Source organism: Tinamus guttatus, unplaced genomic scaffold, assembly GCF_059628265.1.
Source record: "Tinamus guttatus ecotype Peru unplaced genomic scaffold, ASM5962826v1 Tinamus_guttatus_pri_ptg000383l, whole genome shotgun sequence".
NCBI classification, from domain to species: Eukaryota; Metazoa; Chordata; class Aves; order Tinamiformes; family Tinamidae; genus Tinamus; species Tinamus guttatus.
Window position 1 is genome coordinate 1,967,954 of NW_028288917.1, and position 27,050 is coordinate 1,995,003.

The 27,050-nt window shown below is 35.6% G+C and overlaps 1 protein-coding gene across 1 annotated transcript in view; it reads right to left on the minus strand.

The window, feature by feature from the left end:
• The window catches only part of SNTG2 (syntrophin gamma 2), a gene marked incomplete at its 5' end in the record, with an annotated part of 130,316 nt that overhangs the window by 72,968 nt on the left and 30,298 nt on the right, over positions 1–27,050 (minus strand). The window contains 2 exons of the mRNA XM_088530604.1: positions 8,255–8,346; positions 17,569–17,656. Of these exons, the coding sequence (XP_088386730.1) occupies positions 8,255–8,346; positions 17,569–17,656 (180 nt within the window). The remainder of the gene's footprint in view (positions 1–8,254; positions 8,347–17,568; positions 17,657–27,050) is intronic.

Here is a 27,050-nt window from a genome sequence, read left to right on the forward strand (position 1 = left end):
CAAACCTGTTCTGTAAAACTGTGGGTTTTTCTGTTGTTTGTTTGTTTTCTATTAAGAAAGGTTAATACTGGATTATTGCTTGCTGTTGACAGTGGATAAAATAAAAGGTTATGAGGATGATATTATTTATCTTCTAATGCATTTTTTTATTTACGCTTTAGTAAGCATTGTTTAAAAGTTCAGAACAGAAAGGCAGATCTTTACTGAATATGTATATGAAAATGTTAACTACATTAATATATTTGATAATGCAACATTTAAAATTTATCATTTTAATTTTAAAATTAAAATTTAATTATACCTAATATACAAATTTTAACTCTTTAACTATAAGTGAAAACACTGGACAACAAGTTTTGATGAATTCTGGTAAAACTGTGAGTATACTAACTTTTTTGCATCTTTTTGATACAAATTAGAGTGCCTCTCATCAAATCTTCATTACTAAATATATTAGAGCATACTCAAAAGAAACCCTTGAAGGCAGTAAGCTTTTCAACGTGGGCTGATTTGTCTTACACTTAATTCTGGAGAAGGGCTTCAGAGTTTTATAATTTCCAATGATATTGTACAAGTCTTTGAATATGCTCAACTATATTAGTTCTGATTAGTGAGACTGTTCATGGGTTTGTCAAAAGTAGACTGGAAACTAAAATTGGAACTAGAGCGGCGGAGAACTTGAGAACTTGGTTAGCTCATCCTGTAGAGTCCAAAAAGCTCAAATCCAGCCAAGACCCTGTGAGGTTGCACCATTCTGAATCAGGGTATAATTTAATGTAATTTTCATTTTTTAAAGCCTGTATATTCTAGTATCACTGCCAAAACAACGCAGCGCTGCCGACTCACACAAACATCATTTGTATAATTATGTGAATAAATTTTTGTCAGCTTCGTTTTAACCTGGATCAGTTTTAACCTCTTGTGAAGCCCAGCCAATGAAACACACTATAGTCATAGCTACTGTAAACAAGAGTCAATTAGAGTGTTGCTCTAGTCTCAGAATTCATATAATGATGACATCAAAATACCTATGCATTCCTTTGATACAGCATCAAATCAGCAGAGAGTTGGTGTTTATTTACTTTTAATGGAATGCTTAGAAGCAGGTGCACAAATCTGTGACAGCTTTAAAACGATAAAACGATAGTAATTAGGTGGTAAAGCATGCATCGCCAAATCATTTAATAGCTAGAGGCTTCTATACAGGAAACAAGCTATTCCAGATGAAATAACAATTTGGACAAGTAATTGGATGTCTTTAAAATTCAGTGGAAGCAGCAACTTTTAATTACAGAGCTCTACTCTACATTATTCTAATTGGCAGGCATTGTTTAATTAAATGGAAAGAAGGTGAAACAGCATGTGAAACAAGATATTGCCCCCTCTCTATCTTAATCACACACACAAAAAAAAAAAGATTGTAAGGTTGTCTCACATGTATGATTTTAAAATTGAATGGCTGCTCTTACAGACTTTCATTTTTTTTTTAATTTAATGTATGAAAATCTATATGAGGTGTGTACACAGGAATCTGTGGCAGGGGCTTGAACCGCCCTGTAAACTACAGTAACTACATGTTTAAATTAGTAAGACTAGTATTTACGCTACTGGTGAGGAACAAATTAAAAAACTTTTCAATTATATTAACTTATCCAGAAGTGATTTACAATGAAAATATTAATTAATATTTCATTATAGTGGTGCTGCCAGGTACTCTTACATTATTTTTTAAAACGATTCAATAAAGTACAAGCCTAAGATATTTTTTGAGAATAGATATGGATTCTTTGACAGAATCTTGCACCTTTTTCTTTAATTTGCTTCCCTCGGGCTAGTATCTAATTGGTTCCTGAGTAGCCTCAGTGACCTTGCCGGGAATGGCCTTCCAGCTACATCCTTTTTTGGAGGAAGGAGATGAGGACAATGGCAGAGAGAAAAATTAATTAAATTTCAGGAAAAAAAAAAAAAAGGTAATTGTGTTTTTCCTCAAATTATAACTGCAGTTAGAAATAAAAACATTATGTTACAAGTATATAAGGCATAGGAAAATAAAGAAAATAATGCTGAGATTAATATGGAGTCATACTACAAATGTGAATATGTTCAAACTTCACCTATTGCAGACAGTTTTGGAGAGCTTCCCACATCCTCAGATAAAGAGAAGTATCCCTCCACACAGAAAGTAGCTCACGCATGGGCCAAATTTTATGATTCCACACAGTCTGCGGAAGCGCACATCTTTAGGAACTTGAGGAATAACACTGGATGGAACTCTGTGAGAGAACTTCTTGCCTCTTTGTTGCCTGCTTCTCTATTTCCATGCTGATCATTATCAAGGCTTGGTATTTAGAACAATAATCTAACCCTAACTAGGGCAACAACAGGTGGATCTATCTAATATATATTAAAATATATATTACTAATATATATTTAAAAAGCTTTTTACTTCTTTTCAGCTTCCTCATTTCCTCTTCAATCCTGTGAATTCCAACATATGTAAGCATTTCCTACTTACCACAAGCTTCTGATGGGCACTTCAAAAGAATGGGTACTTGAAGGAATGCTGTTGCTATTGCTCACCACATTACCACCAGCTGGGAAATTGTCACTAGTTTGTTTATTCTTAAAATAGAGTTTCAAATTTATGACTTCTTTCTACCATCTAGTTTGGACCATTTTAAAACTTTCTGGTTATAGACAGTAGAATTGGTAGTGACAGAAAAAAAGAGATGATTTTGTCCAACAATCTAGTGCAAATGTCATTCATCCAGAGCTCTCCTCCTGAACTCCTGTATGTCTTAGGCCTTGCAGAAGACTATCATTCTTTAACGTAACACTCACTCCAAAGAAAGAACTCCTTTACCTATCTGTGCAAAGCCAAACTACTCAAGAAAACCAGTAAAACCTACAGAGCAATATCACTAACGCTAAGGTGGATTCCTAGTGACCAGGCAGACAAGTGGCTCCCCAGGATTCATCAGTTAGGCAGACCACTTGAAATATTTTAATTGTAAATGAAATTTATTTAAAAAAAATAAGCAGGGTAAAAAAAAAGGCCAGTTATATGAGAAAGGATAACAAACTAAATAATAAACCTATCTTTTAAGCCATTTTCTTTTTGCTACCAATGAGAAGTAAAACGAAAAAAAAAAAGGTAAAAAATATGAAAACAACTTGTTCACAATAAGAAATAGCTGTTTATGAGGAAAATATGTAGAAATAATAAATAAAACCAGAATAGATACTGAATACAACTCAAGTTATATTCTCCTTGGCATACCAGTTCCATAGTTTCACTGTTTCACTTCTTTGTTGAGTATGGCTAGAAGTCTTAAAAAGACTACCCAAAGCCAGAAGCTTTAACATGGTCTTTCTTGATCTGATTTTGTTTCCAATGGAAACTGAGCAAGGCCAGTTGTACCTAAAATGTTTAAACCTACCTCCTGGACATAGTGAAAACATCAGACCAATTTAAATGTTTTTACTTAGTTAAAACTGTTTTTTTGTTTGTTTGTTTTGTTTTGTTTTTTACTAGCATTAGATAATGTAAAACAATAAACATTGCTCACTGTTTACTTACAAGACTTTTGCAATTCTACATGTCGTTTCAACAGACTTTGCTAAGGCTCTAAGTCAAAAAACAAAATCATAAAACCATATTCAAAACATCTGCAAATTTATGTGCAGAAGAAATGACAAACAAGAATAAGCTTCAATGCCTGAAGAACTATTTCTGTTGAAAGTATTAACAGATAATATCAGAGTGAAAATCCCAGTCAACTCTAATCTGAATTAGAGACATACAGTGCTTTTGAACATCTAGATTTTTCTACCATTTTTCTACTCCATCAACTTCTGGAAGGTGTAATCAGAAGAGAAAATTCAGATTATTTTCCCAAGTATGCAGAAGAGATAGCCATTTCAAATTTATTCATGAAGTAAAAGAAATGCACTTATTTGCAGTGTATTTATCTCATTTCATATAGATCCTCAGGCCAGCCACAATCCAAAATATTTAAGTGTACCTAGCTCATCTATTGCAACATTTTTTTCTTTTCTGTTCAGCAAATATTCATGATACTTTCATGACAGTAACCAGCATTGACACCCTAAGTAAGAGTGACAGTAATCTTGAAGTACTATAAAGTACTTGTGATATTTGTTACATTTTTGCTCATGCATTACTATATGAGGCAGTATAAACTAAATGTCAATTTAAAGCTTTAAAATCTATACCCATAATACTTCCATTCTCAGTAAGAAAATAATAGATTTACTGATCAGGAAGGCCTAAGTCTACTGGTATCACATGCTAAACAAATCTAATATAAAAAGTATTGATCTGTAATCTTGAAACTTCTTCCAAATGAGCTCCAGAATAGCAAAAATGGAGAATAAAATAAAACTTCAGAATGATAAATAGTGCATTTATATTGAATTGAAAGATGTCATAGAATCAATCAAAAATAAAATCATTGAAGCTTTTAGATGTAGTGCAGCAACTGGATCACAATTCAATGGCAAAATCACTTACTGAAAGTATCCATCAGCATAACTCCGTATTGGGGTGTCCATTCCCTTTCTTGGAACCTTTTCTCTTTTTTGCCTTTTACACGCTTGATTGAGCAATACTTTTTACTCTGAAACCAGGGTCTTGCATAGCACATTAAATATTTAGCATCCTATGGATCCCATCAGTTATTGGAAATCTGTATTTTTTCTTCTTTATAAGCTTAGCGGGTGATGAAATAGACAATGCATTTCTTAATGCAAAACACTTTGATTTAATAGATGAAATAAAGTTATTAAGGAAATAAAGATTTAAAAGAAATATAGAAAGTACTAAATCCTTTAGTTTCACCTAACCAACCCAACTCACCATATACTTTTTCCAAATATAATTAGAATTCTTAAATTACATGGTCTACTTTGGTCTCAACTCACTTATCAGAGTGTCATTTTGAGAGCTTTTACCTTATCTCAGGGAAGCTGGATTTTCAAACAAATGAAAAATAACTACATTCTCCCCGTGTGCCTGGCAACTGTGCCTGAATAATAATAATTTAATTGTATTTTCTTGTGTTTCATTATATGTTTTGATTAAAAGTTATTTCAGACTTTTACTTTTTTTCAAGTCAGTCAGAAACCTAGGACATCTGGACAGCAAGAAGAATAACCACATTGTATCTTCCCTATTGTTCTGTAGTGCAAATCATTAAGGTACGTGACCTGTAATCCCTTGCCTTGAGACCAGCTCCTTCTCTAGCACTAAAGACTGAACGTTTTTTCTTCCCCTCACATTGCATTCAATAGACTACGTATCATATACAAATGAATGGACCTGTCACTACCAACCTTTGTAGCATTTTGTCACAGTGCCAAAGCACAAAACAATTAGATATAAAGAGGGTACTTCAACACGTTTGCTTATGCTCGATAAAGTATGTAGTACATAGATTTTCAGGGAGTCACTACTGTTTTGATGTATGCACTACTGAAAATCCTGTCTGTTAGTTAAAGTACTGTACTGCATATGGCTCAAACAGTGTACGAAAGTTGTATGTAAATCCTGGAGATGATATCACATATCACATATAACAGATCCTGCACAGTTATGATCGCAAGTATATGTGTGGCATAGGACTGCAAGCTGGCACTAGAACAGAAAATAGTATATTAGGCAGAAAGAGCTGTATATTAACATGACTAGACTACTTTCTATACGATACAAGTCAGTATCTTTATGGGATATTCTATTGAGCCATGTGAGTGTTATGGCCTGGCACAGTATTAGCTCAAGTATCTCTGTTCTACTGCTTTTCAGAACAGAGATGCTGAAAGATAGCTTGTAAAACTGGCATAACAGTCATTCCCTTTCTCTTATTTCTAATCCCTTGCATGCTTTTTGGAGCAGCATTTCCACTCATTAATATATGGGCACTGCCTAATACAACACTGATATGACTGCAATAAAAACTCACAGATGTAACAGATTATTCAAGTGAATCAGATCTCCACTACCAAGCTAAAATTAAAGCAGTTTAAATACCCATAGCTTTCAAAAACACTGGGACCAACTGCTCTTCCCTTTCCATAAGAATGAAAACATATAATTAAAAAAAAAATAGAAACACTCACTAGCTAGTAGTTGAAACATATTCACAACCTCTTTTGAAGTTCTGATCACAGCTCACAGCTTACTTTGAGAAAAGTTTGACTATATACTTTCTGTGGGCTATCTCAAAATCTAGTTTTTTTGTGCTTAGATCATTTAGAATGTTTTTCGTTAATAAAAAACAAGTAATTTCCTAAGTATTCTCTCTCTCTCATTCTCTTTTTTTTTTCTCTCTGTTTTTCTGCCTATATTTCAGGCTTACAGTCTTTTGTGTGCTACCTTGGAAACTACAATTCTAAATTAATCTGTTACAAATTTAAATGTCTCCAGCCACTTATTATCCTTTTATAATGTGCAGAGTTCAAAATGTGCAATTCCCGAAGTGCAATCAATCATAATAGTTTTTGTAAGTTATTACAGAATACTCATGTTAGCACTTAAAAGGTATTAATTTACTAAAACATGCTAATGCAATCACCTGCAATCATCTGACCATAGCCCTCTACTTATACCATATGGTCTTTGCAAAATGGATTTTTTGCAGAGCACTTGATATATACACACATTCCCCTGACACAGCAGAATAATGGACCCTGATGATCGACTGGGGTTTTCGGTAATGCAACAGCATAATCTAAAGGAAATAATTAATTGCAAACAAATAAACACAAAACTTTTCGTATCTAGATTCAGTTTGCAGTTTGGACCCTGGGCACTGTTACAGATATCACAGCATAGATGAAGCTCGGAATTTTAATCAGATGAAAAACAGCTTTAAGGATTAGTTTAGAGAGACACTGCTCAGAAAAGTGCTGTGGGAAGCAGATGAACACTGGTATCTTTTGCTGAGTCCCAAAAAAAGGAAAGAAAGAAAGTAAGAAAGAAGGAAAGAAACAAGGAAAGAAGGAAAGAAACAAGGAAGGAAGGAAGGAAGGAAGGAAGGAAGGAAGGAAGGAAGGAAGGAAGGAAGGAAGGAAGGAAGGAAGGAAGGAAGAAAGAAAGGAAGAAAGAAAGGAAGAAAGAAAGGAAGAAAGAAAGGAAGAAAGAAAGGAAGAAAGAAAGAAAGAAAGAAAGAAAGAAAGAAAGAAAGAAAGAAAGAAAGAAAGAAAGAAAGAAAGAAAGAAAGAAAGAAAGAAAGAAAGAAAGAAAGAAAGAAAGAAAGAAAGAAAGAAAGAAAGAAAGAAAGAAAGAAAGAAAGAAAGAAAGAAAGAAAGAAAGAAAGAAAGAAAGAAAGAAAGAAAGAAAGAAAGAAAGAAAGAAAGAAAGAAAGAAAGAAAGAAAGAAAGAAAGAAAGAAAGAAAGAAAGAAAGAAAGAAAGAAAGAAAGAAAGAAAGAAAGAAAGAAAGAAAGAAAGAAAGAAAGAAAGAAAGAAAGAAAGAAAGAAAGAAAGAAAGGAATATCATCTTCTTTCTCTACATTCCTTGGACATACTTTCTGTGAAATACAATATCCAAGTGAAAAGACTACGGTTGCAACTAGTTTGGATCTAAAGAAGTTGTCACCAAGATGGTCCTTTCTTTTATGGATGCTATTTCCACTTTCAATCTTAATTTTTAAAAGATAACAACATGACCACTAAGAAAACCTGTCTTCTTTGGCTTTGCCAACTAGTCTTTTTCCTTCAAAAAGGAAAAAAAGAAACACTCATTTTATATTATGCTATGTCATGTTGTTATGTATGCTTAAATCATAGCTGCTTGCTGAAGGAGAAAAGAACCAATTATCTCACAGATTAAAGAACTGGATGTTATTCTCCCTAACTCTGCTTTCTAATTTCATTTCTTTCCACTTTTTTTTTTTTCACTTTCTTTACTTTCATGAACATTTGCTTCAGGAATTCAATCCTTACATTCTTTTCAGAATTCCATGTGTAAGTCAGCATTTTTTAAAGTGAATAAAATATGTCAAAAGCCAACATGAAGTCATATGCTCTGTGACCCAGTCTTACTGTGGTAAGCTTCTCAGAGTAAGAATTTAGAAATTCAAGAGCCCATGTTGGTTACTTTGTAAATCCAGAATCTTACAGAATATGCCTTAAAAAAAAAATCCTTAGGATTGCCTTATGTTAACATTCTGAAGATCAAAATGAAAAGTGAATTTACGCAGTTTACATAATGTTTTTATTACTAATTTGTTTACCGTGTTAGCTGAGTTTCCATTTAAATGTAAGCCACTGTCAAAGAGAGGTGATGAAGCTCCACTGCTGTGATCACTAGATGGTCCAGGGGAACCTGAAATCAGATGAAGAAAGATAACTTTTTATGTTACATTACTTTATATCATATTATATGTTGTTAAGATATTATACTATGTTAATATTACATCATATTATCATATATTATATAATATTTCAAAGAAAAAAAGGAAGACACAATGAGAACTTTCAATATAAACTACCAAAAGAGAAGCACTGCTTGTATTTCAGAATGACAGCCGATAAAATGTGTCTGCCATATATCCTACTTTATACGTCCAGAAAGATAAAAGCTGCTGGACTGATGTCATTATATAAAGACTGTGCTCAGGGGAATTTCTAATATGCTTAACTGTTAGCAGGATTAAACCCTTTTGCACTAAGAATGATATATTTAAAACCAAGTAAGTAATTTAGTTACAAAAATCCCATTAATTTTATGAATACATTTCTTATTCACTATTGATTGACTCTTCCTACAGTATAACCATGATCTGTATTTATAGACAAAGCTAGTAAGAACCTCTCAGGCAAGCACTAACTGTACAGATAAGTACCCTTTATTAATGAATTTTTTTGTTACAAGTGCCCATTATGTTAAAGTATGAGGTACATTTTAAAACAGAGAGATTAAAAGCAAGAAGCCATTTTGCAATGACAGTCTCAAAATTATCTCTGAGATAAATCTTTAACAGTTATACATCATTATACTGCCTTAATGGTTAATTTGACTCTAGGTTAGCTTGATGCATCTCTATTTACTAACCAACTTTTATAATGGAAGCAGTACGAATTCACATCATTGTACATATTTTAAAAAAGTATAATCTTAATATATAGCTCTTATTACATACTTCATACAATTACCATCAGACAGGACTTGATCTTAACAATAAAGTAAATAAAATCAATTTCACAGTATTATATTCATCACCCCTGAAAACTCCGTTTTTTTTCAGTCTGAAGAAATCACCTGAAATTGCCTGTAAAATATTTCACATTAATAGGTTTTTAAAGTGTAACATCATGAAATTCTTAAAGTCATTTTTGGCCACATATTTTCATATGCTTTTATACCACATATCTGAAAGATTTAGTAAAATGGAAGTTAGTTCAACAAAAGCTCATTGTCTCCATAACAAATCTCTGTCAGTTCAGCGCTGAGCTTTCAAAACAATACTCTGATTCTGAAGTTCCAGCATGTTTTAACTTGCAGTAATTTCTGTATGTCTAGGTGAGGCATTTGTAATGGCTTTATATCTGTGATGGCCATGGAAACTGGCTGATGGCCATTCATATAATTAATCATATTTGAATATTCATTTTACAAAACATTTGGATATTTAGATAGTATAGATGCAGTTTGCTTATATATGTCTAACTAACTCAAGCACAAATAGTAGTAACTATAACACTTTATGATGAGTTTCACGTATACGAACACAAAAATTTATATTATTTGGACTAGTCGATGATCATAACTTCCTGGAAATAATTTCTACATTCTAGATAAAAACATTTAAGTAAAACAAAATAAAAACATTGAAGTTGACATAAAATTCTCTGCTGCAGATCTCCTCCATTATCTCCCGTAATTATCACAAATACATGAATCTACTTAATAGACTCATTTAATACTTAAAATTGAACTATCCATTCTCTACTATTGATTTAACCTATCAAATACATGAATTTTAGAGATTCCTAAATCTCTAAATCCATGTTGACTAAAATAGACTTGCAATTGAGTTCACAAGCCTTTTAGCTTGCTCCCTGCTCATTGTGCCTCACATACTCACGGATTGCCCACTCACGGCCACATTTAGCACTTTTGAAACTGCCCCTGGATATGCTCAAATGCTTTCATGGAAGGTGCTGTTCTCTCATCTTTCCAAACAGAGATAGATAAAAAGAGAGCAAACACACAACACACAATGTACTCATGTGAAGTAAAACTTATACTGTATGCTCCTGTAGTCTTTGCCCAAGTAGATGAGACTTCAAACTAAATGGGTTTAGTATTAGTCCAACTCTGGAAAGTGTTGGACTAGTGTTCAAGAAGCACTATCTATACAATATCCTAATGGATACTCATGTCAGATACTACGCATTTGATACATTACGAGGTTTTCACCATCTTTTTATTACTTAGCTCTCATCTTACCCTACCCAAATTGTAATTAAACAGTCAATCCATGAGAAATGTGAATGCAGACTATGACAAGCTGTATGTGTTTAATGTGCTTATTCTTAGTTGTGTTATTTTATTTTATTTTATTTAGAAAGCTGGGTTAGGAAGGATTTTGTGGTTGATGAGAAGATTGACCTTTACTTGAACAACAGTTGAGTACAATAAGAGAATGCAACTCGGTCTTCAAGGTGAGAAGGAGTCAGAGAAGGAGCTGTAGCAACAATACAGCAGTTTGCAGCTCACAAAAAGAGACCTCCTGAGGGTTCTAGGAAGCAGAGCCAGATCTCAGAGGTGAGGGAAAGTGTCACAGGGGCCCCTGCAGTGTTAGCAATAACTCAGGAGATCACTGAGTTCTATGAAACTAAATCTGAAAGCAAAAACTCATTTGCAGTTGTTCAGGTGTGGGAATTGTTTATAAATCTTCTTCATTTCTATTCTTTCTGATTGAAGCACTCTGATTTTTTAATTTAAAAAGTTAAGCACTCTACTTTTTATTTTAAAATGATGTGGATTCTGTTAAAAATCATAAACTTGCTAGACCTAGAAGGTCACTGGAGCCCCATCAACAGATGGCTCTTTATTTCAGTCGATGAATTACAATAAACATCTGAGCAAAAAAAATTATCTGACTTGCTAATTATGTCATAGAAAAGCTCCAATGGACAAACCTGAAAAAAGACTATTCCAGTCAAACCACAAAATAAAACTGAAGGAAAAGCTCCTAATAAATTTTAATTACACTTGCAACTTCAGAATACTCTGCTTATTTTGTCTAACTATCAGAAAAAGAAATTTCTTAAGAGAGTCTGATTGACAATAAAATATTCTCAGGAAATCTTTCCAGCAGCAGTGAACCTTATCTAAAAGGGCCCTACAAGGCCCTTAGCGCTCTGCTAAACTGTCATGCATAATGGAGTCAGTCCCAGACTCAGCAAGGAATCCTAACAACTAATTAACTAACAAAATTCTCACCCATTTCCAAAAGTTGAAATTCCGCTTTTTTGTTTCCAGGAACACAGATCCATTCTCTTACTTGCCCACAGTGACTGTGGAACAAACCACAAGCTATGGGATGAGAAATCATCCTAGTTATACAGCAGGAAAACTTAATTAGCAGACAGTTGTTGATGCTACAATACAAGTTTCCCCTTCAAGAACAAAAAAATCTGCCTGGTGGCACCCAACTCCACAGTCCATCACTCCTTAGCAGGCCTACTTTATTATCCAGCAGAAGATTCTGAACCTTGATGCCCTGCCTCAATGTGGGGTGGCCACCAGGGCATATAGCTGTACATCTTGGAGAAGCTAACATGTCAGGAGCTCTTGGAATTCATGGAAAGAAAAAAGAGACAATTTCAGTTACTTATCAGCATTTAATTTCCAAATTCAAAACAAAATAAAATCACACAGTCAAGAAGAGAAAATTAAGTTTCCTGCTTTCTCATAATATATATATTTAATTTTCTTTTTTAAAAAGCCCTCTTCCCACAAGAACCTAGGTCTTCCTGTCCTAATCCGTGGCAGATGCCATTCCTACAGACCAATTGTAAGAGACTGTTATGGGCTGTGTTTGTCTTGAAATCTCTGACACACCATTTACCTGGACAATGCCCTGGCACCTTATCTCTGGGAAGGTCTCTTACCATATGCGCCTCCTAACCCTGTCATCTTATCTCTGGGAAGACTGTAATATCAGCTATCTACTTGGCATTGGAAGATCATCTCAAGACCTGAACAATGACAACAATGACAGTGCCCAGAGCAGTTTGCATGCGAATCGGGGGTGAAGAGGAATGGGGGTGAAGAGGAATACAAAAGCACACAGCACGTACAACAGGAACAACACGTACCAGAAAACTTCGAGAAAATGGGAGGACCCTTTGAGAAGGGGGACATAAAAGGAGCACATTTTTCCCCTCCCTGGGCAGCATGGAACATCACCTGTACCAGTATGCATGGCCTTCGGTCACAGAACATCACCTGCACTGAGACGCCTGTACCTGCACCGAAGTGGAGCCAGCGATACTTAGCTGGACTCGTGGTGGTAACTATAATCTTGTTGCATCTCTCCCGCTTGCTTGCTTATCTTTCTTTCCTTTTCTCTTCTTCTTCTCTCTGTCCTATTTGCACTTATGAGAATAAAGCTTAAAAGGTTGTATGGCATTTGACCCCGTTTGTGTCTTAATCTCACTCTTGGGAAGCGAGAAAACCTCCCCTGACACTGGATAGGGACACCAATTATTGTGGATCCAGCGAGGGGTAGATTGTGATACCACTAGCCCTACCATCTGGAAGCACCTAGTTCTTGTTCCCTTCACTCCTTCCCCATGACAGGAGTCATATGAAAGAGTATTTGGCATCTACAAACAATGATTTACTGATTCAGCTACTGCGCTATCTTCCATGAATCATCCTTTGATCACATCTTCCTGGTGGTGTCTGCTGGTTAGAAGGTTAGAAGGAACTCCTAGAGATCATCTAGTCCAACGCTCCTGCTCAAGCAGGGACACCTAGAGCACGTGGCACAGGGTTGCACCCAGGCGGGTTTGGAAGATCTCCAGAGAAGGAGACTCCACAAACTCCCTGGGCAGCCTGTGCCAGGGCTCTGTCACCCTCACAGTCAGGAAGTTCTTCCTCACAGGGAAATGGAACTTACTGTGTTTCAATTTGTACCCATTATCCCTTGTCCTGTAACCGGCCGCCACCGGGAAGAGTTTGGCCGCATCCTCCCTACACTCTCCCCTCAGGTATTTATACATATTGATCAGATCTCCTCTCAGTCCTCTCTTCTCTAGGTTAAACTGGTTCAGGTCGCTTAGTCTTTCCTCATACGATAGATGCTCCAGTCCCTTAATCATCTTTGTTGATGGACCATTTCTAGAAGTTCCATATCCCTCTTGTCTGAGCCCAGAACTGCCTCCAGGCGGGGGCCTTACCAGAGCTAAGAAGAGGTGCAGGATTACCTCCCTCGATCTGCTGGCAACACTCCTCCTCATGCAGGCCAGGGTCCCATTGGCTTTCTTGGCCACAAGGTCACATTGCTGACTCATGGTTAATGTCTTGTCAACCAGGACTCCCCAGTCCCTCTCCATGAAGCTGCTTTCCAGCAGGTCAACCCCTAATCTGTACTGGCGCCTGGGGTTATCCCTCCTCAGATGCAGGACCCTGCACTTGTTCTTGTCGACGCCCAGGACGTTCCTCTCTGCCCAACTCTCCAACCTGTCCAGGTCCCTCTGAATGGCAGCACAGCCCTCGGGAGTGTCGGCCACTGCACCCAGTTTGGTATCATCCACAAGCTTGCTCAGGATGCACTCTGTCCCCTCATCCAAGTCACTGATGAACAAGTTGAAAAGCACTGGGCCCAGTACTGACCCTTGCAGACATCTCTGCCCACAGGCCTCCAACTAGACTCGGCCCCATTTATCATGACCCTCTGAGCTCTGCCATCCAGACAGTTCTCAATGCACCTCATTGTCCACTCATATAACTCACAATCCTGGAGCTTGCCCCATGAGGACATTATGGGAGACTGTGTTGAAAGCCTTGCTGAAATCAATGTAGACAACATCCACTGCTCTCCCATCGTCCATTCAACCAGTCATCCCATTGTAGAAGGCTATCTGGTTCATCAAACATGACTTCTTGGTAAATCCATGCTGACTACTCTTGACCACCTTCTTTTCTTTGACATGCCTAGAGATGTTCTCTAGGATGAGCTGCTCCATCACCTTTCCAGGGATGGAGGTGAGCTTGAACACCCTGTAGTTCCCCAGCTCCTCCCTCTTGCCCTTTTTGAAGACTGGAGTGACGTTGGTTTCTTCCAGTCCTCTGGCACCTCCCCCGTTCTCCATGACCTCTCAAAGATGATGGCGAGCGGCTGAGCAATAACCCTCACCAGTGCCCTCAGCAGTTTTGGGTGCATCCCATACGGGTCTATAGATTTATGTGTGTCCAGTTTGCCTAAATAATCTCTAACCCAGTCCTCCTTGTTCTGTGGAAAGTCTTCCTCTCTCCCAGCTCTCTCTCTTGTCCTCAGGCTCTGTAGTTCATGGGGACTAGTCTTAGCAGTAAAGACAGAAGCAAAGAAGGCATTTAGTAACTCTGCTTTCTCTGCATCCTCCGTCACCAAGGCACTTTCCCCATTCAGTGTCAGACTAACATTTTCCCTAGTCTTCCTCTTGCTGCTGATGTACTTATAGAAATCCATCCTGTTGTTCCTGGCATCTCTTGCTAACTCTAATTTCAAACGGGCCCTGGCCTTCCTTGTTGCATCCCTACATTCTCTGACAATATTCCTATATTCTTCCCATGTTGTCTGACCTTTCTTCCACATTATGTATGTATGTGCTCTTTTCCTCATTAAGTTTACCCAAAAGCTCCTTGCCCATCCACATAGATCTCCTGCCTGTCTTGCTCGAGTTCTTTCTTGTAGGAATGCACCAATCCTGAGCTTGGAGAAAGTGGTGTTTGAATATTAGCCAACTTTCCTGGACCTCCTTTTCCTTCCAATATCCTAGCCCAGGGGATTGCTCCAAGTTGCTCCCTGAAGAGGTCAAAGCTAGCTCGAAGTCCTCTCTCTGGACTCTTGAAGTCCAGGGTTGCAATCCTATTTCTTGCCCAGCTTCCTCCTTGCAGGATTGTGAATTCCAACATCTCAGGGTCACTGCAGCCAAGACTGTCCCTAACCTTCACATTTCCAACTAGACTATCTCTGTTTGCTAGTATCAGGTCTAGCAGCACCCTTGTTGGCCCATCAACCACCTGAGTCAAGAAGTTATCTATCTGCAATGTTTTGCAGGAATCTCCTGAACTGTCTGCTCCTAGCTGTGTGATTATCCCAGCAGACATAAGGGTGGTTGAAGTCCCCCATAAGGACCAGGGCCTGAGATCATGAAGCTTCCTGTAGAAGGCCTCATCCACTTCCTCTCTCTGGTCAGGAGGCCTGTAGTAAGCTCCCACAACCATGCTGCCCTTGATCCTCACCCACGGGTTCTTGACTCATGCTTCATCCTCCCCTATGCTGATCTCCATACATTGAAGTTGCTATCTCAAGTAAAGGGCAACTCCCCCACCTCATCTTCCTGGCCTGTCCTTCCTGAAAAACCTAAAGGAATCCGTAGCCACGTTTCAGACATGAGAGCTATCCCACCACATGTACATAATTGCAATGAGAGATCATGGCCCTGCAATTGCACATGCATCTCCAGTTCCCCTTGTTTATTCCCATGCTGCATGCCTTTACACAGAGGCATTTGAGTTGGGCACTCAATGTGCCTCTCATTCTAGCAGGGGCAGCTGGAACTTGACTATGTGGGTTTTCAGTAGTTCTCATATTTTGCTGTTTAACCTCTCCAGGCTTTGGGCGCCCTTCACAGGCTCTGGAGTTAGGCTTCTCTGAGTGGCATGACAGGCCATCGCCTACCTTATCACCTGCTTCCCTGATGATATCCTTGAATCTAGTTCAAAGACTTCTTGAAGAGCCCTGCTAGGGCTCTTCAGAACCCAGGACCCTCTTCCCTCTTTGAGAAAGATGAATCTCATTAGATGCCATCATGTCAGGTGCCATGTAAGGCTTCCTGTTGCCAAAGAAAACAAAGTTGTGGTGATGACACCAGCCACGGAACCATGTGTTGATGGACTGTATTGTCCTGTTTCTTTCTATATTGCTGTCAGCAGTGGGGAGAATGGAAGAGAAAAGGACCCGCACGCCTGAGTTGCTGATCATCTAACCCAATTCCTTAGAGTCCCTTTTGCTTGCCCTCAGGCTGCATGCTGCCACTTCTACTCCTCCCACATGTGAGACCATCAATGGTATTGTAATGGTAATATAGTTTGTGGGTCGAATCAGGTTTGGAAGTTTCCTGGTGACATCCTTAACCTGGGCCCCAGGAGGGCAGTAAATATTAGTAAGACCTAGTATTATTAATAATAATAATTAGTAAGACCATAAAAATATTTGTAAGACCTTCTGTTCTATAACATACAGGAAATCTAATGGGTGTCTTTTCCTTATTTCCTTCTTGCCAAAGACCAGGCAGGTGTAACCATCATTAACTAAAGAAGACTATGGCTAACAGCCCAGATACTACTAATGAGAGCTGACTATCTTAGCAAAATTGTGCCTAAGCTTAGGCACGGTTATCAAAGGATTACAGGGCTATTACTCTTTAGCTCTCTGGTGATAGGAAAGCAGGAAGAAAAAAATGAAATTCTTCTTATAAAGGGCATTGAACAGTCAACAATCTCTCAAGGTAGAATTTCTTTGAATTTCATTAATTTATATTCATTTTTCAAATGGAAATGATAAACTATAAGCAGAGAAATAAGGGTTTTAAGATGAAAGGTATAGTTCATCTTAGAAAAGGCCTGTCAACTTTGCTTATAGCAAGTGTAAGAAACTAGATGAAATGACAGACACTCATTTTGTAACCACAGGAGGCAGACTTTGGCAAATCTTGGTCTGTTCAAATTAATAAAAAACAAGTACACAGTTGAGCACTATTTACACCAAAACCCAGAGAACGGACACAGTTTAAATCTGTTTTGCTAAATTCCCTAATCCTACGGTTTGATTACACGTGTGGTACACCATTATTCTGCTTGATAAAACGGACAAAATATCAACATAATTTATTACATGTTATATATATAGTATATATTACAATACACAATTAATGTCATGTATTTGTTTTATGTGTAAGTAAGTGTATTGCTGTTTTTCATGATGATTTCGAGTAAAAATCCCTTTCACTGTGAATGTAGGATTCAAATGTTTATAAATATTTCCTTATTGTATTCAGTCAACCCTAGTATGGAAAAACTTTCAAAAAAGCATCTGTGATTGCACTTCATTTTAGTGATATTTCAGGTTCGTTTTGAACAAACTATACAGAAGCAATCATGCAGTAGACATTAGATTTTTACAAATTAAGCAATAAAGTACATAATTTTCTGTTTCTTGCAGAAAACACTCAAGAATTGAATTCCTATTTCTCTTAGTGTCTTCTTTTTATGAGAAATACTGCAAAGAGAAAAACAAATTATTCCTATCCTTTAATTTTGCCTTACCTAATGGGAGCTTTAAAAATGATGGAGCTTCCCTGAGGTACTGAACGGTGATGGTAACTTCATCGCCAGCGTTTCGCAGTAGGTGTACCTGTCAGTAGGACAAATGACAGCTACTTTAGACCAAAGAACCACCAGTCATGGAAAAGCACATTAGTTACAATAAAATCTGCATCTCTGTTGCATTCTGTAAGAAATTCAATATAAATATTTCTGACTGGAAATGAAGAATGCTTTGAGAGTCAAGCCACACCAATAAAAGATGACAGTAGCAAGACCACAGGAACAATATGAAGAAATAATTTGGTAGGCAATATGACTTTATATACCAGCTGAACACAGTCTGTAGAACCTGGGATAGCATAGTAGGGATATATATGTTATTGTCTATTTATCTGTGTGTCTTTATGTATATATACATATACATACCTGTATGTATATGTGTGTGTATAATAATATATTAATCGTCTGTGTATACTCATGCATAGTATATATTAATACATAATATACTTTTTATATCTCATACTGAAGTGTTTTGTTTGGTTCAGTTAGTTGATACATTAAGGACATTTCTCTGTTTCAAATACAGGCTTGATTTCTATTAATGTCTTCATAATCTGTAAATATTCACTAAGCAGAAGTGAATATATATGCATACGAATTCATTAGATAAATACACACATTACCTATATACATAATAGACATCCGTGTATTAAAACATAAAAATTTAATTAAAGGTATAGCACACTATTGCATAAGGATTTTTTTACTGAAGATGAAAAAGAAGAGAAAATTGAGATGACTGAAATCTTTGCTAGCAGAAGTCAATCCATCCTTCCCATATAATAAGGACTCGGGTAGATGCAAATATAAGTGAGATGAAGCAACACTTGAAATTGAAATAGTATATATTTTTTGATCTAGATCAAGTACTTTACATAAAGTGCTCAGAAACTCATGAAATTCATCTTAACTGCAAAAACTTTTGCTGGAAAGTAAAGTTCTAATGCTTGGATGTTTATATAGATCTATTATTGCATGACATTTGGATGCACCAGAAATATCTGAAATTATTTTCCCTGGAGGTAGTTGTCTTTTCAAAAGCATTCATGAAAGATTAAATAGCAGCTAAAAGAATAGTACTCCTCTTACAGGTTTTCACTCATATTTTGCCATGTATAACTGAGTTACATACTTACATATATACATATAGAGGTTACTCTTTGTTCAGAAGCTAAAGCAGATGCTCAGTAATTATGTTGAACCATCTGAATAATATTGAATCATATGTGAACACACAGTTCAGAGATATATATTCATCTATTTATTTCAGATACAGGTGTTTATATATATAGTGATATGGATAAATGATGATGATGAGATGAAAAATAGCAATGATAAAAATTAAAGAAACTGTTGATACCTCCTTGCATCTTAGACTGCATTTTTTATCAGTCTCATGTTGATAAATGTGGCTTCCCAAACCTCACTAATATCCACACTAGAATTTGAAATGAATTGATGAACTCCTTCTGGGCCAGTCACACAATCTATTCACTTCACACTATTTATGCTAATCTGCACTGTAATGGAGCCTTCAAAACTATATTGAATGCTTTTAAATGACAAATGCATTTATAAGACAGAAAGAGTAAATCATTTTTTTTGCCATGATCTAATGATAGAGTTGCTGATTTGTTGATTCACTGACCAGAACAACTCAGTTTGAAACAATTTCTACTTGTGCGTGTATAAAGTTAACAAATTATAAATTACTTTTTGGCTGTTATAATAGTAATTATGAAAATTTAAGTATTTCAAACAGCAGATTTTACATATGTCTTATAACTACATCATTTATTGCTTGGTCTCTAAAAAGTTAAAGGTTTCAAACTATCAAGATATATTTTTTTTGTATATTACCAAACACTGCAAAGTAATGTTCTTCGACACTGGAAGTTATTTGTCTGTTCTTTTAGATTTTTGGAATGGCCTTGGTGTGGTTTCAGCCCAGGACAACTAGTCAGCTCCCCTCCAAATTCCTAGACATACACATGTATATACATTCATACATGGGTATACTGTGCTTTAAACTTTTTATCCTGCTTTGAACGAACATGGAGGCAGGTCATTCTGAATCAGTTAGCCTCAGCCCCAGAGACCAGTCCTGCACCCATTTAGTTTATAAGTGCAGATATAGCTGAAATAAAAATTGTAATGGAAAAAAAAGCTCTTTGCTTACAATAAAAAGTATCTGAAGAAATTAGGATTTCTGAACATATAATATGCATATTCATCAAAAATACAAAGGAAGAATGGGGAAAAAACGTTTTCTGAAGGGTCAGATATAGGATATAGTAGGATATAAAAAGGATATAAAAAGATCTCGTCAAGAATGCTCCTGTATCTTGTGACATAATTTTCCTTGTCACTGGTTGGTAAGTGCCCAATAGTGACTTCAGTATCGCGATATCAGTACTTTGTAAAATAGACAATTCAAAAAAAAAAAAAAAAAAAAAACCACGCACAAAGTTATAATATATTGTCATGATACTCTATTAAAATATGTAATGGAAAAATATGTGAATCAAATAAAATTACATTAATACCAAGAACTCACGTAACCAATTGCAACTGGGATTTCAGAAAACCTCCCAACATGAATTATTTTTACTGTTTGATTTCTGGAAACAAGGAAGAGTTTTAACTCACTAACACACAAACATTTTGATGTAATCTTTCAAATACAGCACAAGAACCATATGTTTAACCATATTTCAATTCAAATAATTGAATTGATTCAAATATTTGTTTCAAATAATATTTATACAACAACATGTAAACTGACTTATTTTTAAAAAAGTCAAGAAAGAAGATTGCACGCTATACATACTACTCAAGGTATTTCTGAAAGACCTTTATAAAACACTAGACAGAGAAATTCACTGCAAAAAAATTGCATGGAACAAAAAAAACTACCGCAAAGACAGATATTTATCTTTTAATTCCACATTACTTTTTTTGAAGGGAAAACTAAAATATTTGTTTTAATTTAAAATTACCAAACAGTAATGCATTGAAAGATACTAGTGCTGTTATTTTACCCTTCTGTAGCTACTTTATATTCTTAGATAATGACCAAAGAGGGAATAACACGGAACCACACGTACTAAGAAAAAAAATCAATTTCAGTGCTTACAAGAAGGAATTAATGGTGCAGAAGATCATTAAATAATGCAAGCTCTGTAGTGCTGAAACTTTTAACACAAATCCAACACAGAAAGACAAATCCAGTAGCTCTGGAGTGACACCATTATATTGTTGCCTTTCTGTAGTAATAATGCAAAAAGTGAATTTAAAAAGGGAATAGATTTTTTCAAAATAGTAGATCAAATACATTTACTGCAGCTAGGTGTATATATGTATACATTTTCTTATGTGTTCATAGATGTGGAAGCCAAAATGGAACCAAGAAAAATGTTTGCTTTCCATGCTGTCTCCAAACTGTGGATTTTGCATATCTCTGTTAAGTGCATTTATCAAGACAGGATTCATTTTGTTTCTCTTTTTTTCGCATTCTTTTCTCAGGACTATAATAGAGATATCTATTTAAAAAAATACAAAAAATTGTTTAAAAAATTGTTAAAAAATTACATAATATAAAAAAGTAGGACCTTCTAGATCTGACTACAGAGTTTGCAGAACAAAGTATGACAGATTTTTGCAAAACTGAACGACCCTTGTTGCGTCACCTTTACTACTAACTCCATTTTAGAGAAATCCTATACATTTAGGTTCAAGCAGTTCAGTCAATGGCAAGATTTATAGATACATATGTCTTGGGGCATTACTGATCCACAGCCTGCATTACACAGACAGAATAGGATGCTAGTTTCCCTGCTAGCAGTGAAACACATTCTCATTCTCTTCCATAGTACAGTTTAACTTCTAGAGTAAGACAGACCAAGCATTTTGCTTTCATGCTGAACACAACAGCATGGCTCAAAGTTACTGTTTGAGAATACTTCCTTTCCCTTATATCACAACATTCTTATCTTTCTGGGTGAGCAGGACAGTAACTGCAGTTCTGGAAACTGTCTGAATTGTGAACAAGACTCTAAATTGGGATATGTTATTACATATTAGTTGTTGTAATTATGTTATTTCATATTTCATTATGTGTTGTTACACACATAAAACCATTTAGCAATTGAACCTGTAAATATGATTTATTTCATGGTAAGTATCCACAGAACACTCAAAAGTTTTGTGTTCTATTTGTTTATTTTAGGAGACAAATGTATTCATCAATAGTCTTCTGAATTAATTCCTACTAAGTATGTGGGTGAAATCGAATTGAAAACTAGATCAATGGTAACAAAAGCCTTAACGATGATGTTCCAAGTCAATACAGATTACGTTCTTCTGAAGTTACGGTGCCCTGTGTTTAGCATTGCTTGCTCTAGACCTTCAAATGTGCCTGAATATTCACACTGGTCAGCGTTTATACAGGGCCTTGGCTGTTTGAATGAGGTCTGTCTTATTACAGATCAGAGCTGTAACAGCAATTAAAATTAAAATGGAACATTTTTATCATGAATGAATTCACCTATATGGCCTCTTACTGAAGGGGGCAGAGCTAGAAAAATAGATTTTAAATGTCTGACATTAGGTAAAATCCCATCTCCAAGCTATAGATGAAAACTCAGATTTAACACTTAACTTCCATATGTGTAAATTAAAAGGAACTCAATCTCATGGTGAATGTCTGATCCTGAAACACAGGTGTTTCTGAAATGAAACGTAGGACTACTGATCCTTTCCCTTCTATCATCTGGGAACTTTCTCACTGCCTTCTTCTGTTTCAGTTGGAACTGTTGTTCACCTCAAACTTCCACCATATCTCCTAAGGCACAATTCCATCTGTGGCTGAAGAAATACCAAAGCTTACCAAATATAACACAACCCCACCATACGCTAAGTGAAGCTGTAATCTCTTTTGTTTGCTGAAGAACCAGATATAAATTTAGAGGCAGAAAATATATCAGCTTAATTGGAGACAAAACATGCAGAAAAGTAAGTCTTATCAAAATTTTCTCCTGTTTATTATATTCACTTGGATTTATTACCATTTATATCTTGCATATAAATCCTTTTGGCTTGCGTAGATATCTGAGGAAACACTAGCCTGGCTGGTGAATGTGGAAAAGCAATTGATGTATGTATCCCAGGTTGGCCCCTGAAACATCAGAGAATCTACACCTTTTCCAATTCAGAAATAAAACAAACTATTGTGTGGGAAAATATATGTTGCTTATTATCATTTAAAAAATTCCCCCTCTCCATTACCTATATAGGAAGACAATGCAATTTATGAAAGTTTTCACGGATTCATATTATACCACAATTTTCTTTCACTTAATTAACACTTTCCTCCTATTTCTACCTAAAAATAAAGTAAAAGATATTTTTAACCACAAAACCTGATTACCCCTTTAAACAAATAACACTGTTCCTGAGTGGTATAATTAACAAGAACTAAGACAAAGAGATTTTTTTTTCATGATTTTGTACATTATTTTTCCTTCCTCTAAGTAGACATACTAGTCTTTGCTTAAACAAATATATGCTATATAAAGAAAGTTAATAAGTATTCTGAACTGGAAATACCATCAGAGCCAGTTTAGCTCTTCCCTGAAACAATGTAAGTTCGAAGAAAATAGCTTAAGGCTAAATATTAACTGAAGTCTGAAGATCCATCTTTGTGAAAATAACTGCCATCTTCAAAAACTCCAAGAATCTCAGAGCACTACAGTGACTTCTCTTTGAAACCTCAGGTCAGTCTCAGCTGTTATTTATGTGCTATAATAGAAAAGAGTTCAAGGGTACATAACATTTTAAAAATATGCTGTATGTTTTATAGCTCAAATATCGCTACATATTATTATATAAAAAAGCATAACAGCATCTATATGGATAAAAGGCAGCTCTGTTGTATAATCATCGTAAGTGAGTATGTCTTTGTCTTTAATGTTTTTGTTTCCACAACAACTTCCCAAACACGAAAATGCAAGTATTGCCATAAAAACAGACCATGTGCATGACTTTGTACGCATCACTAAGAAACTCCTGACAGGTGAACGCCTGTACTTGAACCTTCTGTACACTATCTTGGAATCCAAACTCATGATTCTTTTCCAGCTGTATTACTATACAGTAACAACATCTGTTTGGCACATGTTAGTATACTCTTTCATTCAATAGCCAAATATTTTCCATAGTAAAAAAATCATAATAATTGATTAGTGGAATATCATGCAAATCTCAGTGACATGTGATATTCTTCTGAGGATTTCTCCCAGAAACCTGATTATAGCTGAAGGTGCACTTGTTTTAACACAGACCTATACTTTTTTCATTGTATTAAAAAAAAAAAAAAAAAGGCTACTGGATTCAGCCTCCCCCTAAAAAAGCATATGAACTTCTATGCTCTGAGTGTTTTGTCTGGTATCTGCAATAAGCAACAAGAGCAGGTACCACAATCTAGCCTCAATTTAGTGGCTAACCAAATGTGCCTGAAATACTAATAACAGACATAAAAGCACTTAAGTCAATGCCTTTTTGAAGAGAAATATTGCCATAATAATGATATAATGATCTTTTAAACCACAATCGAAGAAGTAGTTCAAACATCTCACTTGTAAGCAATAATATAATAACTCTATTAAGAAGTTAATTATATATGAGATTAATTTTTTATATAATTTATATTTTTCTTTCCGCTTTAGGAAATGTACAACATGCAAAATGACTGAGTTTGACTTATGAAAACAGAATAAGCCTGATCTTGTACACACAATTTTATTTATATAATCAACCCAAAATCACTAAATCTTTCCTAGTTTCCAGCTTTTCTTTTCAGCCTCATACTGACATGGAGCTAGAATGTATCATGCTTTGTAACTATTTACATTGATGAAAAACTGAGGATCACCCAAGATAAAGTGATTTAACTGATAGCACAAAACACGATTTAGAAGCTTCTTGCTCTTACTTTTCTTCACTCTCTGATATTTTCCGGAGATTTATTTGCAGTCTCTCTGGAACACAGATTTTGATTATTCTATTCCATATTTCTTTAGGTTTCCCATGATAAAACATACAACCTTACAAAAATGCAAGCATACTTTTTCTCTACATGTTCAATATAATCTTTACAAAGATTCATTTATTTCCACTCTACTACATCTGCATTACTTGAACACATCGCAATTCCTGGAAATACAGACCGTGAATTGTAACAAAATGTTCAGGTGATTTAAAATAGCACTGCTAAGTTTCAGTGCAATAACACACATATATATATATATATATTAGCTTGCATTAATATAATAGAATTTAATTCCAACAGAGCTTTGCAATAATGTATACACGATATTTCACACAGAATTTATTGTCTCTTTTTATTGGTAATTGTTCATTTAAAGAAGCTTATTAAAAGCATCCACCTCTCCGTACATAAAAAGGGGGAAGAGGGAGGAACAAATAGCTTTTGTTAGGATGTCTGACCAAGGCAGCACTATCTATATGAAAGTAACAGATATATAGGACAATATCTGTTCTTAAGATCCTGTATAGGATCTTAAGTATCACTGCATCCTTCCTTTTTATACTTTTTGTTTTTTTCTTTTTTCTTTTTTCTTTTCCTTAATACTTATTTGATTAGTTTTTGACTGAATTTCCCTTGGTAGAGGGGACTTGGGAGGCAAAGGATAGAGAATACAGAAGCACAATTTAATTTAGACAGAAAATTTTGTAACATCAGTTCTAAACTCTTCATACAACAGAGGAAATTAATTTACTAAAATAAAATAGTTTTGCAAAGCATTGATAAAATGGGACAGCCACACAGCTGAAACAGAAGACCAGTGCCATAACATCCAAAAACACCAGCTGATCTGCATGTGACCTGAGAAACTTTACGTTACTGGTTCTTCTGGACTTGGAGGAATTCCCTCCTAGCACTGGCGGAATATTTCTTATATTTTGCCAGAATGCTGAAATTGCAGTGAAAAAGCCTAACTATTAATGTGAAATGTACAGTGTAAAGTTGAAAAAATACTCATCTTGGCAGCACTAAGATGGAGCTTCCAAGAAATGAAAGAGGTGCACAGTTCCTATATATATATATTTGTCTTTTCCTTTAACTTGATCAAACTCTCATACTATACTTGTTATATTTCAATTATAATGCTTTTGCTCTGTGCAAAGAACCTTAATTCTAAAGTAAATTACACTCCATCCAATGAATGGATGAAGAAATAAGGACTAAGTGAAATGAAAACTTCAATATCTTAAGGAAAAGCAATTTTCATTTTTTTTTTCTCCTTGTGTCCTTATTGAATCATCCCATTCAAGTCCAAGTACATCACTCTCTCCAGACAAGCCAATAATACATTAAACTAATACAATATATAGCTGGAAGAGTTCAAAGATCTGGCAAAGACACTTAATAAAGCAGTTTAAATCCTGAAAATATAAAACAAACCTCAATGAATGGATTTGCTGTTGTAAAGAAATACTTATTTATTCATTCACCTCTGTGGCTTTACTTAAAGTAAGAAATGTTCCTAAGCATTTTCCTGGATCTGTGAGATTAAATTTACCATTTGTGTAAAATACCAAAATTATGCTAAAACACATTAATTTTAAATTAATAAAAATGTTCTTCATTTTATATTCTTAGATGCTCAATTCTGTCTTTTCTAGTTAATGAAAAAAATTATTGCCTTGAAATGGGATTCATTTTAATGAAATTTGCCTTTGTACTAGTCGTGTATTTTGGGATACTAATTTGGGTGGATACAAACGAGTGTTTCTAGTGGGCAATTTATTTCACTCCCGGGTAGTGCTCACTTCACAGTGTGATGTGTCCCCAGTCAAAATTGGCCAAACCTCCATTCTCCATTATGCACCAAGGACATAAATGACAACACATAGCCCACACAACACCACACCATAGCACGAAGTGCACTGCGGCTGCAGTGGGGATTGCCCTGGGTTTCCCTCAAAGTCACAGACGGTTTGGGCTGTCCACAAAAAGTGGTGAGTAGTAGAAAGATGATCCTGACAAACCAGCTCTCCGGCAAAATCACCCATCTCAATTATCTCTTTTCCAGAGCAAAGTTCTAGCTACCATTTATTTATTCACTGTTCAGAAGCTCTCCCACATCTTTGATCATGCTGCTTCATGCCTTGATGTTTTCTTTGAACCTTTTCCCGTTCTTTTAAACTCTTTGAAACTGAGGGAACCAGAAATGCTGACAATATTGAAGATACAGAGGCGCCTTAGATGCTTTGTGGTGTTTTAGATCTATTTTCTCCTCCTTTCTTAAAAAAAAAAAAAAAATAAAAAATAAAAAAAATCCAAGATTCAATTAACTTTCCTGATTACTAAAAGCTTGAAATTTTATTCCAAAGCTGCA